General features: G+C 44.9%; 1 protein-coding gene across 1 annotated transcript in view; it reads right to left on the bottom strand.

Moving 5' to 3' along the window:
• Nucleotides 1-609: 609 nt before the first annotated feature.
• SERINC5 (serine incorporator 5) overlaps nucleotides 610-18,003 on the bottom strand; it is a 101,487-nt gene continuing 84,093 nt past the window's right edge. The window contains exons 8-12 of the mRNA XM_080680193.1: nucleotides 13,710-13,836; nucleotides 7,003-7,069; nucleotides 3,944-3,983; nucleotides 2,836-2,980; nucleotides 610-933 (exon numbers count right to left, since the gene is read on the bottom strand). Coding sequence (XP_080536319.1) covers nucleotides 786-933; nucleotides 2,836-2,980; nucleotides 3,944-3,983; nucleotides 7,003-7,069; nucleotides 13,710-13,836 — 527 coding nt within the window. The 3' untranslated portion in view covers nucleotides 610-785. The remainder of the gene's footprint in view (nucleotides 934-2,835; nucleotides 2,981-3,943; nucleotides 3,984-7,002; nucleotides 7,070-13,709; nucleotides 13,837-18,003) is intronic.

Genomic DNA, 18,003 nt, shown 5'->3' with positions numbered 1-18,003 from the left:
TAGCTCTCCATCGTTCAGACAAAGAAAACAACATGAATATTGTTCTATCATCATGTGAATAACTCCACAAATAAGAGTCGTAATTATTGCAGTGACTCAGGTAGTGATAATACGGGGGGGGGGGGGGGGGGGACGCAGGTCACACAGGTGGTGACAGCAAACTGTGCTTTGTCACGTAAAAGACACTGAACCCAGAAAGGATGAGGAGACCTCGAGGAAGGGCGACAGAAGGGCAACGGCAGATGTGATTCCCAGCATCACAACTTCCAGGGAAATGTCTGGGGGCCCGGAGGAAGCAGCACACGTGGAGTTAAAAGCAGGTGCTGCCTCTTGTGCCCTATAAGTACCAGGGGGCTGTGTGCAGGGTCCCGCAGGCCCAGGTGTGCTCAGGGGTCTGCATTCTGTCAGGGGCTGAAGGCTCAAGATTTTGGCATGTTTTCTATTCCAAGGATAAGAATGAGAGGCCACACAAGGTAACTTTCTACCCGTGAGATGTCATACTCCAAACTGTTTTGGTAAAAACATGCAGAAGAAAACTACTAGCCTAACTACCACCCCAGTTTTTAGGGGTTAGACACATACAAACATAGCATCACTCAGGACCAGCTTGGTTGAAATTTTCAATTCTTTCGGGATAACTTGTTTCTTTTCGAATTTCAGAATTAAAAAGCTCATCGGGTGATTTTCCCCCTGAAAGCCAGGGGAAGCCAGCTTTTCGAAAAGCGCCTGTCAGTGCTCAGACCCCTGGGACACTTGCTCAAAGGACGTCCCTTCAGCGGCAGGCCTCACACATAGAACTGCCGAGAAGGACAGCAGAGGGGCGCCACCAGCGTCCACAGGTACAGCAGCACGCACACCCAGCAGGAGGCCATCTTGACCCAGAAGATGGACCAGCTCCCGCTGAAGAAGGTCTCGATGTAGGCACTTTCATAGCTGTGGGAACGAGAGAGCCATCGTGGTCAGCGTAGAAGGAGAACCCGTGGGAGAATTCTCTTCTACCAAGTGTCTCCCTGCTTTTGCCCCCTCCAGTCTTTCTGGTTTTCCAACAACTGAATTCTTATGTAATTCACACCCACTTAAAGCATACAACTCAATGACTTCCATGTGCACAGACTCGTGGGACCACCAGCATAGTCAACTTTAGAACATTCTCATCGCCCCCAAAAGAAAACCTGCACCCTTTAGCTGCCCTCCCATTTCCTCCCTTCCTCCTGCCCCCAGCATTCACTCATCTCCTTTTGGTCTTTATGGATTAGCCTATTTAGGACATTTTCATTTTCATATGGAATCATGTGGCCTCTTAGGACTGGCTTTTTCCCCTCAGCTCAATGTTTTCAAGGCTTCTCCCTGCTGTAGCATGTATCGGTACTTTACGCCTTTTTATTGCTGAGTAGTGCTCCATTGTCTGCATACAGCACGTTTTGTTTACCCATCATCAGTTGATGGGCATTTAGGTTGTTTCCCCTTGTTGGTTATTAGCAATGCTGCCTCTGTGCACACCGTGTACAAGATTTTGTGTGGACATAAACGTGCCTTTTCTTCACTTGAATATTTGGGAGTAGAATTGCCAGATCATGTCGTAACTCTTATATTTAATATTTTGAGGAACTGCCAAACTGTTTTTACAATCCTCCCAGGAGTGTAGGAGGGTTCCAAGTTCCCCACATCCTCAACACTTATTATCTGCCTAATTGATCACAGCTCCCTCCATTTTTTTCTTCAGTTTCCCAAGCCAGAAATTCTCAGGAATTTTCAAAGGATCACGGGGAAGCATCAGAAGCTCCCTCCCTATCTTCTCCCTCAGGAAGATGTTTGGGAAGAATCCCCTATCACTCTGTTTGAAGCCATCACCCTAAACCCCATAAGGTACTCCTCATTCCTCTTCCTCATTTCCTTTTTCACCCCAAAACTCACCACGATCTGACACACTGTATCTGGTTAGGTTCACGGTCTCCCCCATTAGAATGTAAGCCCTGCCACCTAGAATAGTGTGGCCCGTAGGAGACACCCAAATGTGTGTGGAATGAATGAATAAAAAAGAAAGCACAATGAGCCTAAATGTCTAGCCTATGTATATCCTAATTTATATCACATTCGTATCCAACATAAACTTTGGATTAAAGAATAATGCAAAAAGAATCTGTATCATATACTGCCAAGTTAATAAAAAACAAACAAAAGAAAAAACCTCAAAGTGGGGGTAATATGTGTAATCATATTTATGTTTAAAAAGTTGTAAATGCATAGAAAACGAATATATGCCATATTGTTAGCAGTGGTTGGGGGAGGGAGTCACTGTTACTTTTTATATTTCCATATTAGTTTTTTTAAAAGCTGTTTTCAACTTTTGTAATGAAAGTGTGAAGAAAAAAAGGACAAAATACAAAGTAGAAAAGGGATGAGTACACAATGCAGATAATGTATACAGGTGCTGTATTATGGAACTGTACACTTGAAAACTATAATCTTATTACCCAATGTCACCCCAATAAATTTAATACAATTTTTAAAAAGCAGATGATTACTTAAGAATTCCAAATGCTTCCTCCATTACCATTACTATGCTCTTCAAGACTACCCATATGCAGTTAACCTTCCTTTTCTTTTTTTTTTTCTTTTTTAAGTCACAGTAAGCCTTGGCAAGTCCCAGGGTTAAAAGTATGCCACTAGACTAAACTTGAACTGTTTCTGTAGAGGTGAGCACAGCTTGACTTGGAAAACTACTTAGCTGACTCTGGAGATCTGCTCTGTGCCTCAGCACCCTAAGGAACAGGACTCACCTTGCTTTGATAAAGACTGCCCCTTCTAAAACCCCTACCAAGGCGGGCCACTCACTTGAACCAGTTGGTGACGGTCATCATCACATAGAGGGAAGCCAAAAAGAAGACTCCGTGGAAATAGGAATAGCTGTAGACGGTGCTTCTCTTCTCGTCATAAATGACGCCCGGCCCCTCTTTCATGTTCTGTGGATCTTCCGTGTCTGTGAACCACAAAGCCAGCACCAGCTCAATGAGTGAACACTCGCACACTGACCGCTTTAGCAAAGACACACTTGTTTCAACCCAGGGGCTGTTCTGTAGGAAAGGTACCAAAAGCCACTTGTACCTTAAGGCAACTTTCATCTATGCCAAAAGCACAAACCCCCACCTACCCCAGAACCTTCCTGAACAGGATGAGGTGTCTAACATCCCACTCATTTTACTTATTTATTTTAAATCTTATTGAGGTATCAAGTCAAGTTTATTTATTTTTATTGATTTGCGAGAGAGAGAGAGAGAGAGAGAGAGAGAGAGAGAGAGAGAGAGAGAGAGGAGAGGAGACAGAGAGAGAGAGAGAGAGAAACATCAATTCATTGTTCTACTTATTTATGCACTCACTGGTTGATTTTTGTATGTGCCCTGACCAGGGATTGAACCCACAACCTTGGCATATACTAGTAGGGACCATGCACTAACCAACTCAGCTGCCCTACTTAATAGAGCAGGGGGAAAGCCATTAAAAACACAAAACTTATTATAAGCTCAGAAGAAAGTGAGAGAGAGTAGACCAGGAGTTCTCAAGCCCCCGGGATCCTCCAATTCAAGAAGAAAAGTTAAGTTGAGGAAAAGAAATGGTCCAAATCATGGTGCCAGGACTCTTGGTATTTTCCAAATTTTCATTCCTTTAAAAAATGTACTTTCTGCTTCTCTAAATCTCCCTGTATAACTTAAATGTGAGCCAAAATATTAGACTGATTTCTTGCCTGCCAAAATAACGAAACAAACCAAGAAAACCTCACAACCCTTTGGGGAGAATGTGAAAAGCATGCACACGATAAACTGGCTTTGTGAAACAGTCTCCCCTTACCATTCAGTTATTTGTACGTGAATCCCAAATGCCTACACACTAGAGCTACAGGTCTGCAGGGCCACACAGGTGCATAGAGGGAAAGTTCTCTACTCACCTTCTCCGTAGGGACCGAAGCAAAAGCAACACCGAGCTACCTGAGAGAGCAAAACCAATAGTCAGGTGACGTGCTCTCTGCTCCCCACATCAGTAAAGCACTAAAGGCCACTGCGTGCCAAGCCGTCCCCGTCTGAATTCTATCCCAGGCCCGGAACTGCACACTTCACCCCTTCGGGAGGTTTTATTTTTTTAATTGATTTTTCACAGAGAGGAAGGGAGAGGGACAGAGTCAGAAACATTGATGAGAGAGAAACATCGATCAGCTGCTTCCTGCACACCTCCTGCTGGGGATGTGCCTGCAACCAAGGTACATGCCCTTGACCGGAATCGAACCTAGGACCTTTCAGTCCGCAGGCCGATGCTCTATCCACTAAGCCACACCGGTGAGGGCCGGGAGGTTTTAATTAAGCACCTGCTCTTCCCGATGCTCTGGGTGCTGGTGGTGGGAAATACATGGGCTGAGGGGAGCTGCCTTCAAAGCAGCACTCTCAGTTACTGCGCCTGCTGTGAGCCGACAGTCTCTAGACTGCAGCTCCCAGGCTTTGCCCAGCAGCAGAGTCACCCTGCCCAAGGGCAAGCCCTTCCTGGACAAACCACAGGAATGAATGCCCACAGCAGGGGTGAAAGGGAGCAACCACTGAGCCCTGGGGGACAGGCCCGATGGGCCACATCTTCCTTGGAGCACGCTTTGGGGGTCAGCAAAGATTTGTCCGGCCTGCAGTGCCCTTCAACATCGACCTCTGACCCCTCTGCCTCTTCCCTTTCTTTTCTCACTTTCCTTTCACTAATAAATACCCTGCTCATCAAACTGCCTGGGCAGCTGCTTCTGAAAAACTCAACCTGAGACATAAAGTGAACGAGACAAGGTCCCACTCTCATGGAGCTCACTCCTGGTGCTTTGCTCTACTCATTACTTCATTAAACCCTCTCCAACCTCTGAGGCTGGGATTATTATCCCACGTACAGTTGAGGAAACTGAGGTCAGGCAACTCGCTTAGCGATAGGAGCTGGGACATGAGTGCGGGATGGGAACTCCAAGGCCCATGGCTCACAAGAGGCAACCAGAAGCATGTGATATCTAGGAGGTGGTGGAGCCAAGAGAATCAGAGATGGCAATGCTAAGGGATCTGGAAGCACCTCCTGTAAAAATCAGGCTGCTCGAATGGCACAGAGGTGCCGGGGACAGGGATGGGCGGGATACTTCCCTTTGAAGAGCCTTTGGTATCGTTCAAATTTCGTACCACGTTTCTAACTTACTCAACATAATAAACTTAATTTTAAAAATATCAGGTTATGAAAAATAAATACATGATTTCAGAAGTGTGCTAATAAACAAATAAGAAACACAAGTACCAAAGAGGTCTGGGAAGCGCTGGGTCCTGGACACTCTGGCTGATAATATTTTTACTACAAAGAACAGAGAGCCAAGGACACGGACTTGGGAGCCTAGGCCTTCACCCCATTTATCCACCTCAAGGCCACGTCCCTGTTTCCCTCCTACATCAAGGGAACTTGTAATAGAGGGACTGGCCTTGACAGAATCTTGCATCAAGTGACACAGTCCAAGACTCACTAATTCATTCAGGAGGCCCAAGACATGGTGTGCTGGGATCTCAGTTCTTCAGAAGCTTTAAGTTACCACAAGAAACTAACCCTCTTTCAAAGGAGCACCCTGTGAAACGTGATGCAAGGAAAGCAAACCCACTCCCACCCTGCATGCTCTCCACTTCCGAAGGAAACACTGGACTTTTTCCTTGGAAAAAGAAAAACATCCTCTCTCAAATCGTACGTAGAGACTCGCTGTTCTTTGCACATTAACTCTGTGCACAATAGGGATATTGAAACCATAAGGTACCATCCCAGCAGGTGGTCACCCAGTCAGTGGTAAGAACAAACGCCTGCCTTCCAGAGACCATTCTCTCATTCAGTCTCCTCATTCATTCTCTTATTCAGTCTCCTTTTTAAGTGACAGAAAGAGCTGGGGAATGATGCTGGCTGACTGACAAGCCTTCACAATGGTTCCCTCTCTCCAGGTCAGGTGCCGGAGAGACCATCCCCAGAGACACAGCTGCAGAAGGAAGCGCCCATCAGATAAGCCAGGGCTCTTAAATCCAGGGAAAGCTATTAGGATGCAGCCAGGGCGGAATGCCAGGCAGGGTTCCCGGCCCAGGTAGGCCAGGAGCAGCAGCTGAGCTCTTGGGTATCAGTGATTAGGAACACAGGCTCATGGTTACATGCTGGCAAATCAAAAGTTTAAATGACTTTGCAAAATGGAGAGAAAACCCTCACTGGGTTTTTATGAGGATAAAATGAAATGACATATGTAGCGCCTAGAACAGGGCCTGGAACATACATAGCAAGTGCCACAAGTCTTAGCTATCACTGGACTTTCCATTCTTTCCATCTTGGGGTCAGGGCTGAGTTTTTTCCTGGCTGCCTCCATGTGGTTAGGCCTTTTTAAACCCTGGATGTTCCATTGTAATAAAATACATTCTGCTGACCACTGGCATCAGCCGACCAGTATAATTCTTTGGACACCTATTGCTCACAATTCTTTACCCAGTGAAATGCCCACCTGATGGAACTGACCCCCTTAAATAAGCTAATGTACAGGCAATGCTCAGCCCTGTGCCATACATCAGATGCTGGTTCCTCCCCTTCTCCATCCTTCTCTCCTCCTTTGGAACAGCTATTACATAGCCTCACAGTTGTGCTTTGTATGGAGGGCACAGGCAGGTATGAAACAGAGGAATGGACTAGAAATTGTAGAAAACCACACACATTCCATTATGACAGAAGAACAAAGAACAGCTTGACAAAGCCCCCCAGGTCTCTGGCGGGAGGTGGGCAGCAGGACGCCACACAAGAGGCCAATCTTGTTGAAGGAAAATCAAGGATTTTAATCCCATAGTGTATATAGGATATTTCTTTACGAACAAAAATTGTATTCTTGGGATCATGGAATGCAGATCAATAAAGAGACAAATAAACATGAAAAGCCTTCCTGGGAAGTGGGTCTTCTGAGAAAAGCAGGACAGGAAAAGGAAAGGAACTTACTTCCAGTTCGGGCGCTGCATAGCGCCCCTGCAGAGCATCAGAACTCGATCTCGTTGTCGAGGTCAAGCTAGGAAACAAACAGAAAGGTCAGCAGAGCACCTGGACGTGCTATGTCCCATCAGAGGAAGGGCAGGCCGCCTGGCCAATGTCCAATGAGAGACTCACTACACCCACAGTCCTCCCTGCTTCGATAAACGTAGTCTGTTTAAATATCCACTGTATTCCAAAACTGGCTGACCGATTCTATAGCCAATGTTGTTTACGTGAATTGCATTAGATCATTTTGTGCAAAGTGAAGTTTGTAAAGAAATAAGATGTCTTTTGGTCCCATTATCTTGGTTTTTGCCTCTCTTCCCTTAATTTTCAAAACAATTTTCTGATTTCACTTTTATCATTCTCCTCCCTTTGACCATTCTCACTTAGAAGGGATCAAAAGCAACGGAGGAACCCAGAGATGGCAATAAAAATCCAGGGCATGAAAAACGAAGGTCACAATTACTTACTGTGGCAATCAGCCTACGGCAGAACAAGGTTTTCTGTTTAGAAATTCGATATAGACTAACTAGCTGTGGGTGTGATTTAAAAAAAAAATCTTCTTGCCATTTTCCCCATACCTTGAGAGGTAAAATGTTATAAAATTTGACTTACAGGAGTGAAAAAAGTATTTATTTTCCCTAGTGAAAAAGGGGGGAACATTTTAAGCAAACTATACTTAGGGTTCCATCTAACTGTATAAATTTGCTTAGCAAATATTTACTGAAGGCCTGCCATGTGTCAGGCCCTATTCTAAGCACTGGGGACTCAGTGAAATCCCTGCCCTCAATGCAGCTTCAGTGTTAACCGGAGGCAGGTGGAGTGGTATGTGTGTGGGAGGGTGACAGATTGGGGAGTGTTGCCTAGTAGAGAGGCAGAAATTAGCAGATTCTTTTCAACCAAATAAATCTCATGAGGAAACACTGTCTTCTCTGCTCATTCTCATCCTCTTTCCCAAGGAGAGAAGAGGTCAATGAGATGCAAATCTATATATATAAAAGCCTAATATGCTAAGTGTCTGACCGATTGGTCGACCATTTGGTCAACCACTTGACCAGTCGCTATAATGCGCACTGACCACCAGGGGGCAGATGCTCTGACCAGTAGGTTAGCTTGCTGCTGGGGTCTGGCCGATTGGGACTGGGTGAAACTGGGCACACCCTGGAGCCCTCCCGCGGTCCCTCCCCAGCCAGCCGGCCCTGATCAGCCCCGATGGGGACTGGGCGAGATGGGCCAGACATGCCCTGGAGCCAACCTCCTGCAGTCCCTCCTCTAAAATATTTCTTCTAATTAATTTCCTTTCAATGTGCACAAATTCATGCACTGGGCTTCTAGTAAACAATAAAAAGCTTTAGTCATAAAGAGGTCCTCTGGGATCCAAGCTATTGCTTCTTTTGTGGTCCACTGAAGACCAATAGCATCACTTTCATTTCTGCTTTGAACAGATGGATGCTAACTGAGGCGCACTCCACTCCCACTTCCTGACTCTGAGCCTGGGTAGAGGAATGACAGAAACATTCCACTGGCTGTGCACCCAAGAAATATACACCTTGCTCCTGCATTTAAGTGTGCTATATCTTGTGCCTATGAATTGATTTAAAATAGTATACAGTTTCCATGGGGATAAATATAACTTTCAATTTTAGGAAGAGGTCAGTATCTGGAATTTTCATCTAAAAGATGATATACTTTAAGGAGAGTAGAATATATATTCATTTTATAAATTCTTTGCAATAGATGGTTTCAGAAAAACAAAGCTTTGATTCTGGCACTTTTGCGGCTTCACTTCCACCATCAGCACTGAAAGGAGAAGTTTTTATCCTTCTTGAAGTACCTATATTCAGTTCATTGTGATGTGTGACTTCTACAAGTAGATGCTACTGTAAAATAAGGTCTTTATTCAGTCGTGGCCTTTCCCCACAAAACACTCTTCTTGGGATTATTAAGAAAATATTGCTTTTACAAGCTCTTAAAAAACACAGAAAATTCTTACTGTCTGCATTCTGGCTGTTATTGACCCATCTGTTTGGTCAGCGCGAGACAAACTGTTGTAAAATAATTCCCAGATTATCCATAATCTCGTCTTCTAGACCTAAAATGTGAGTGGTGTTAACCAGGCCTTCCTGTGGGGGGCGCAGGAGACTAACAGTATTTGGTTGGGACAATGCTTTCCCATATACAGAGAATGTCCACTATACAGCAACATGGCCGCTGTGCCTGGTCCCCATCACAAAAAGCCAGCCGTGGCGTACAGTCATCGTGACAACCGAAAAGATAAGATGCCTCTCTGTACCTTTGCCCGGGAACCACTGCCTGCCCACAGTGACAGTGATTCAAACACAGGTGCTTCTAGCATCGGCCAAATGCCCCCAGATTACAGAAAACCTCCAAAACCATGTGCAGACTTCCCTATGGGAGACCACAGATTCTGATTCCCTCACAAATTTGCAGGGCAGGCCTTTGAGAGGTCCCATGGCCATTCCCAGCCTTTGTGTGGTGAATTCCGTTACGTTCCCGCTGCTGTGGAAATGGTGACGCACAGCTCCCAAAGGAGACCAGAGTCCTAGGGGAGCGTGGGGCAGGCCTCAGCAGGTCCCGGTGCAGAACATGAGAATTTCTAGCTGGCTGGCTGGAAAGTGGAAGATTCCCAAAATAAGATACACACCCTCCCTTTCTCTTATAGCAGAGTATCAGGCCCAGAACACACAAGAATAGATAGCCCTCCTTGATTTACCAGTTTTTCTCTTTTTAAGCCAATCTCTCTAATGCCAACTTACCAACCTTGTACCTGTGTTCATACTGTATGCAACATGGCTGTGAATGTCCCATTTTGAACTAGCCAGTTGGAAATTTAATAAAGATTCTTTCTTAGCTTTTATAATTTTATATTCAGTTTTTGTTATGCTTAAGAGAAAATAAAATTCTTTCTTGTGTAAGCTGTCTAGGAATTTGAAGTAGCTGGGTAATGTTTCACAACACAAGTGCCTCCTGATAATATAATTATGTCAGTCATCTAGCTTATCTTTCTACCAGAGTGAAGAATGGATCTTACTCCAAGCCAACACAAGGGAAAACATTTTGACCTGTCTCTCCAAATAGCCCAGCAAAAGAGATTCAAGGAGAGGTGTCCTGAAATTGGGGGTGCAGAGCTATAGGAATAGGCTCCATACCCATTTTCTTTTAGGTACAGTGAGGGGATTGAACTTGATTGACTCCTGAATCCTATACAGTCTGACAGCTTGAACCTGAAACCAACAGGAGAATACTCTCAAAATCCAGAGGCCAAGGAAGGAATTAAGAAATAGTTGGGGGAAGCAAGGGCCTGTCACAAGGAGCCAGGCCGAAGAGGGTGTGGGGGGACCAGCCTATAGAATGAGCCATTGGGGCGCTCCTGCATGGGGTCCAAGCTGTGACACTTCCTCATCACAGTGATGCCTGGAGGCAGCAGAAGGGGGTCTAGAGAAAGAGTGGCCTCAGTCAGAGAGCCAGGGAGTGAGTTTGGGCCAAGCCCTTCTTCCAAGCTGAGACCACAAAAGAGCAAAACATACACACAGTGAGTGTGTCAGCAGCAGGACTTGGAGCAGAGAACCAGGAACTGAGGATGGAGGTCATCATGAGAGCCCCCTAAAGTGGCGTGTGTGTGTGTGTGGGGGGGGGGGGGGGGGCGGCGCGTGTGTAGGGGGGCTCCTATACACAAATAGGTAAGAAGATAGCACAGGGAGCCTTCTATGACCTTATGGAAAAGTCAGCCCCAGCAATCCTGGACTTCCATTGAAAGTCAAAGGGGGATTTCGTCTCCCATTAATGTGCAGACACACTACCTAGTCTTTCAGCTTCCTATAGATTCTATCAAGAATTCTAGAAATTCCTGCAATCATGTTCAAATGACAGTTTCCACCCAATCTCTTTTTGTAAATCTTCCAAACTTTCATTCCTCTGAGTCTGGGAGGAAAACATAAACTCTAGAAGCCGTGATTTGAAAACCTCCTGATGGACCGCCTCCCACCCCGGCAGGAATTCCCTTTATTCACCGCCCTACTTACTAGGCCTGACCTCATGGAGCTGCAGTGGATACTGAGCAAACATTCATCACCCCCCACCACCACCACCACACGCCCACCCCGCGCTGTGGAGCTCCCCACAGTGGGTTACACACACACGCTGGGCGCCACCTGGTACCCTGCTCTCCGCTGGGTGTGTGGCTGCTGTTTCCCACCTCCTCTTCCATCCGGCACTATGGTTTTGCAGTTTAATTACTAGCATTCGATTAACGTTTGCTACTGGCATTTAGACAGACTTTAAGTAGCAGCTGTCAGCTTTGAACATTGTTATCTTTTGGGGACTACCAACCACCACTGTGGTGCCTCTGAGGTCTGGAGGAAGTGATGTTTTATTTCGCATCACTCATTCAAGGGTGGCGGTGAAAATCTGATAGGGTAAAAATTCCATGCTGCAAAATGACACCATTTGTGGCAATTCTATCAGCACACTAAGTAGAATTTTTGCCATCTGTCCATTGATAGGTTTAAAGCAAATCCAAGCCCTGCCTTATCTAAGGGACAAACATTTTTTTAGGTATCTAGCAACCCACAAAAACATGATTTTAATCTTTCAAAGTTTTTCACAGTTGTTGTTTTTTTTTCTGTAAGAACAAGAATAAAAATAAATCACAGCCCTGGCCAGTGTGGTTCAGTGGTAGAACGTCAGCCCGCACAAGGAAGGGCTGTGGGTTCAATTCTAGTCAAGGGCACATACCTGGGTTGCAGGTTTGTCCCCAGTGCCATCTCTCTCTCCCTCTCTCTGCACCTTCCACTCTCTGAAAAAGCAATGGGAAAAAATATATATCTTCGGATGAGGATTACTTAAAAAAAAAAAAAAAGTCACCACTATTACAAATTTGGTTCCTTTCCTTCCTGATTTTTTCCTGTATACATAAACACAACTATATTTTATTTTTAAAATGGAATACTCTATATTTATAGTTTAGTAACCTACTTTATCCTCGCTTGACTTACCAGTATTTTTAATATGCCAATTCAGAAAAAAAATTTGAGAGACCAATGAAATTAGCCATGTTGCTGCCATTTTCCCCAGAAGCCCAACAATAACAGACTCAGGAAGAAAAGGCTTGCTCAAAAAAAGGAAGAGCTGAGAATCAGGATTCAAAACTTGGGTGCCTTTATGGCTTTTTCTGAAAACATTCATTGACTTGGGCCCGAATCCTATCTATTTCTGTTTATACAGTAGTACTCAGTGAACAATCATGGCATCATTAAAAACAAAAGGCCAGAAACCGGTCACCAGGAGAGGCTGTTCCGTGACAGCCACTGTCTGTTCCGCAAGCTAGACCTGGGCCAGAACAGAGGTTGCTTTCTGCAAACCCCCCTTAGAGAATGTCTGATAATAATTAATGTTCATCTTCGTAACTCAGCAGCCTCCCTTGGCTCCTGCTATGTGCTGGTCCTGGAACAGGTTGCTGTCCTGACCTGGTCGAGCACGTAAAGTCATTTCCGTGCCTGGCAGTGTTGGAGCACCATCCCCCTTTACACCCTATGTAATTCTTTGGCACCTGCCAAGAGGCACGGGGATCTCTTTGGTCCTGCAACCACCCACGACATGCCTCGTACGTACGTTTTCCTCAAAAAATTCTGTTAATTACCAGACTGGAGTGGCTAGCCTCTTTCTCTGCCCTCTGTTTACAGAGGCTGAGTTTCAGTCTTGGGGCTTTTCCCTGGGTCTGTGTGTACTAACACCATGGTCCCTCCTGGTGCAATGAGGAGAATCTGTCACCATGTCAAAGACAGAGTGAGCATCAATGTCACAACCACCTGCAACACAAGCAAGTACTTGGTCCCTTTCGACCATTAGGGGGTGTTAGAAGCTATAAGAGAAAATGCCAACTTGCCCAGAAAGATGTTTTATTTCTACAAGGTATCACCATCAGCATCATTTCATTTCAGCCTAAGGAAGATTACAATGTGCCCAGGACAACTTGAAATATTTATATACTGAAACAATAGAACACAGAAGTAAAACCTAAACATGAAAAGGTTACTGTCAAAGGGGAACGTAATTATCAGTGAAATATCTATCCAGAATAAGAAACGAACCATTTGCATCCCTTACTTTTCTCTCTCTAGCAATCTTTTAAACATTTTAAAGGTATAATAAACCTCACCATAAGCATGTGAAATGCAGCCTGCTTATGTATCACACCTACTTTTGGAGAGCTCTGGACTCCTTAATGGCATTGTGGGTTTTAGCATAAAAAGAAAAGGGGGGTACTTCCTGTCTTTCCTAGACAAGGCACAAAATGACCGTGTACTTAGTGCTTTGTATTTTGCATCAACAGAAGAACAAATGGCATTTCCCTTGGATTAGAAAGTTCCCCAAACATCCTGGCGCATACCTCACTTTGTGTTCACTTGCCGTCCAATAATGCTTTAGCAAGTAATATTCAATCGTCTTTTAAAGGGTTGCAATGTATCACATACTTGTTTTATTTATCCCCTATAAATATAAGACAAATGAAGTCCAAACACCTATTATTTCTATTCTCCTTCTTCCTCAGAAGGTATTTGTTTTGCTGTCTCGCAGCTGCTAAAACTTATTTAAATTCTTCTCCTGCACATTAAAAGTCTGTGAAGATGAGCTCAGGTAATCCTAAAACTTACCATGAATATAAGATGCACGCAAACAAGAGAGTGGTACCCAGTCCAGTAACCAAGTTCTCGTCTCTGTACAGGTCCTGACCAAAGCCAGGCACACAGATCGTGATGTTCTTCCCATGTGCATCCAGAACTTGCAAAGGAAAAACAAAGTAACCACAGTTAAATCAGAAAAACCTGTTGTAACTCAGACTCACTCATTTGGGGAAAATTCAGGTAGCTTAAAGAGTAAAGGCCTATCACTGGGAACTTCTACTCTATAGTACAACTCAACTCAGACTAGACTGTGGCTATTTCAAAGCACACGTCTCCCACCTCACACCCTGCAAACAGGACCCCCCGATTCCAGCTCAAAGCTAAAGGGTTCTTCAGGTCAGGACCTTGCAAGAGCCTTGCTCTTTTTCAGCACTATTCAAATATTACAAAGTACCCTTAGACTCTTGTTGTTGTTGCTGTTAATCCTCACTCAAAGATCTTTTTTTCCATTTATTTTCAGAGAGAGTGGAATGGAGAAAGGGGGTAAGAGAGAGAAAGAAAGGAACATCAATGTGAGAGAGACACATCGATTGGTTGTCTCCCGCACGGGCCAGGGGTCAAACCTGCAACCCAGGTATGTGTCCTTGACTGGAATCAAACCCCCAACCCTTTGGTGCTTGGGCTGACGTTCTAACCACTGAGCAACACTCACCAGGGCAACTTAGATTCATTTTTCAGTTTACTTGGCAGCTGCTGAACAGAGATAATGTACAAATAATTGATCACTCTCTCTGGAGGTGTGATGAGGGCACCCAACTACCAACCTAGCATCAGATAACAGCTATCTGCCCACAACCTCCCCCAGCTGACAAGTCATTTTATTGCCAGTAACAGGATGGCTGTGACCTCTTTCAGGCTGTAACCTGGGAACCTACTGAGGTTGTCTGGAGTTTTAAAATATTTTGAGAGGCTATATAACAAAGATTTCTGTAGTATTACCATCAGTGGTAGTTTATTTTTTGTCTAACACAGTCTTCAATTTTGAACACCCAATCTAGGTCTGATTGCCAACTCTGTCTCAATAAGGGACAGAAACCATTTTACAAACATGTACATTCCAAGTGTTTGAAGTTGGAATGAAATTATTACTAGTACTCACACTTGAAACAGTAAACATAACTGTCTATGCTGTGGTTAAAGGAATCTTTATTCTTAGGCCAATGAAAAATGTTTTCTTAAAAACTGACCAAATATGAACTTTGCTATTTAAGTAGTACCACCTGAAATTAAAAATAAAAGTTGGTTTTTTTTTGTTTTTAAGTGATACCTGCCATTAAAAAGAAAACTATGTTAACTAAAACCCCAATAAGTTAAAACCAGAGATTAATATATAGGTATAAAGTCCTGAAGAGACTAGGTTTAAATAAACTTAGTCAAAATAGAACTTCGTTAAAAAAAAAATTATATCCAGGGTAGACTATACTTTATATAAGGCCTACAATTCACTTCATACTATAAATAGCTATAAAAACAAGACACATACATAGTATGTGCATATGCTAAACCTTTCAAATTATCTTTGCCTGTTTCCTAAATAAAATGTTAAAAAAGACCTTCAATTTTGTTTTTCACTGGCAAGGCTCAGGGGCTTATACAATAACGCTTTATAATATAATCCTATATAATAAAAGCATAGTATGCAAATTGCCCCCTCGACTGGGAGTTCTTCCGAGAGTTCAACCAGTGGGCGGGGCCGGGCGGGGGAAGGGGGAGAGGCCCCGGTGGCGGTAGCGGCAGGCGGCTGGGGGAAGGGAGGGAGTACCTGGCCGGCCACCGCCAACCATGATGTGATATGATACAATACAATACAATCCTACTAATAAAGAGGGAATATGCTAATTGACCCTCATGCTGTCGCAAAAGATGGCAGCGCCCACAGCCAATAAGGAGGGAATATGCTGATTGACTGCCACGCCCTCAAAGATGGCGGCGACCACAGTCACAAGATGGTAGCACCCAGCCCCCTCAGCCCCGCTGGGGCGGCAGGCACCCATCAAGGCCGGGCCCGGCTCCAGGTGGGCCTGGCCGCTCCACGCGCCTGCCTCCGGAGTCCCCCAGTCCCCTCAGCCCCCCAGCCGCCTAGCTGCCCAGGGCTTGCCCAAGGTGCAGGCGAGCCTCGGATGGTGGCTGCCCAGCCGCCCAGGGCTGGCCGAGGCTCAGGTAACCAGGGCTGGCCGAGGCTTGCACTGCCAGCAGTAGCAGCAGCAGAGGTGTGATGGGGCATTGCCTTCCCCTGATTGCCGGGTTGCCTCCCACCCCTGAGGGTTCCTGGACTGTGAGAGGGGGCAGGCCAGGCTTAAGGAACCTTCCCCTCTCCAGTGCATGAATTTTCATGCACCAGGCCTCTAGTATAATACAATCCTATATAATAAAAGCCTAATATGCTAAGTGTCTAGTCGTCCGGCCAGTCAATGAAAGAAAAATACCACATGATCTCACTCATTTGGGGATAATGAAAAACATTATAAACTGATGAACAAAAAGATAGATACAGAGGCAGTAAAGCATCAAACAGACTGTCAAATTACAGCAGTAAGGTTAGGGAGAGGTGGGGGAAATAAGAGATCAACTGAAGGACTTATATGCATGTATGTAAGAGTAACCAACAGATGCAAAACATTGGGGGGCGAGGCATGTATGGGAGTGGGGTGGGGGGGCAATGGTAAGATATGTACACATATAATACCTTAATAAAAAAAAAAAAAAAGTGTCTAGTCGTCCGGTTGGCCATTCAACCAATCAAAGTGTAATATGCTAATGATATGCTAAGGCTACTCAACTGCTCGCTATGACATGCACTGACTACCAGGGGGCAGATGCTCTGACCAGTAGGTTAGCTTGCTGCTGGGGTACAGCCAATTGGGACTGAGTGAGACAGGCCGGACACACCCTGGAGCCCTGCTGTGGTCCCTCTCTGGCTGGCCAACTTCCCACGTCCCTCCCTGGCTCTGATCATGCACCAGTGGGGTCCCCTCAGCCTGGCCTGTACCCTCTTGCAATCTGGGCTGAGGGAACTCCTCCCCGCCTCAGTGCACAAATTTCGTGCACCGGGCCTCTAGTATAATCCTATATAATAAAAGGCTAATATGCAAATCGACTGAGTGGCAGAACAACCAGTTGCTATGATGTGCACTGACCTCCAGGGGGCAGATGCTCAAAACAGGAGCTGCCCCCTGGTGGTCAGTGCTCTCCCGCAGGGGGAGTGCTGCTCAGCCAGAAGCCAGGCTCACAGCTGGCGAGCGCAGCAGTGGAGGCAGGAGCAGCTCCGCAGCAGTTGGACATCCCCTGAGGGCTCCCAGACTGCGAAAGGGCGCAGGTCAGGCTGAGGGACACCCCCCCATCCCCAGTGCATGAATTTTGTGCACCGGGCCTCTAGTATAATATAATACTTTTATAGTTCTCAAATAATCATTTCAACTACGATAATAGCATATCCTTATATAGTACCTACTATGTTTGAAAAACCAAATTCCTAAAAATCACCTTATAAAATAGTAATCTTATTTAAGTGTCTTGTTAAATTAAAATTCTTATTTTAAAGGCAAGGTGTCTAGGTGGAGAAAGGTAAGTAACTTTGTACAAGTTACTTAAGTAGCAGCACCAGGCTACCAGGCAGTCCAACTCTAAAGCTCGTGCATGCTCTGTTGTCTCTATAAATAAGTGTTATTTAAGATGAGCAATTCAAGGTCACACAACCAGCAAACGTGCAGCTGGGCTCAAAACTCTTCCTGTTTCTTGCTTCCCACTTGCATGTTTTTTCCACTATTTGTTTCAGAGAAATGACTACCTGAAGAAAAGTAAATTAATACCCAACGAAAAACAACAACAACAAAATAAACAATGAAAAATAAAAACATCCCTTGAAAACAGAGCAGAGAAATGCAGATGAGGCCTAAAAGCAAACTCAACAGTCCACCTTTGTACATGTCTCTCCTACATAGCAGGAAGACTAGAAAGAAGAAATTTTCATCTTCATAACCCACCTTAAGGTCTTTGTTTATTGAAAAAGTCTTAATCATTTCTCTATTTTGATTTATTTCGAGCGAGGGGATGTAGCTCAGTGGAAGAGCTCGTGCCTGGCATATATGAGACCCCGGGTTCAACTCCCAGCATCTGCAACTCGGCTTTCAACACCACTCCTGAAGGAACACAGGCTCCGCTTGATTTACTGCATCCCTCATATTTAAACAATAGCTCACAAAGACACATTGCTTCCTCCACAAATGAAAATATTCGTACCACAAACACATGCTCCCTAACAAGG

Source organism: Plecotus auritus (genome assembly GCF_963455305.1).
Source record: "Plecotus auritus genome assembly, chromosome: 7".
In the NCBI taxonomy this organism is placed as follows: domain Eukaryota; kingdom Metazoa; phylum Chordata; class Mammalia; order Chiroptera; family Vespertilionidae; genus Plecotus; species Plecotus auritus.
The sequence above is the reverse complement of the archived record's forward strand: the minus strand, read 5'-3'. Positions and strand labels throughout refer to the sequence as shown.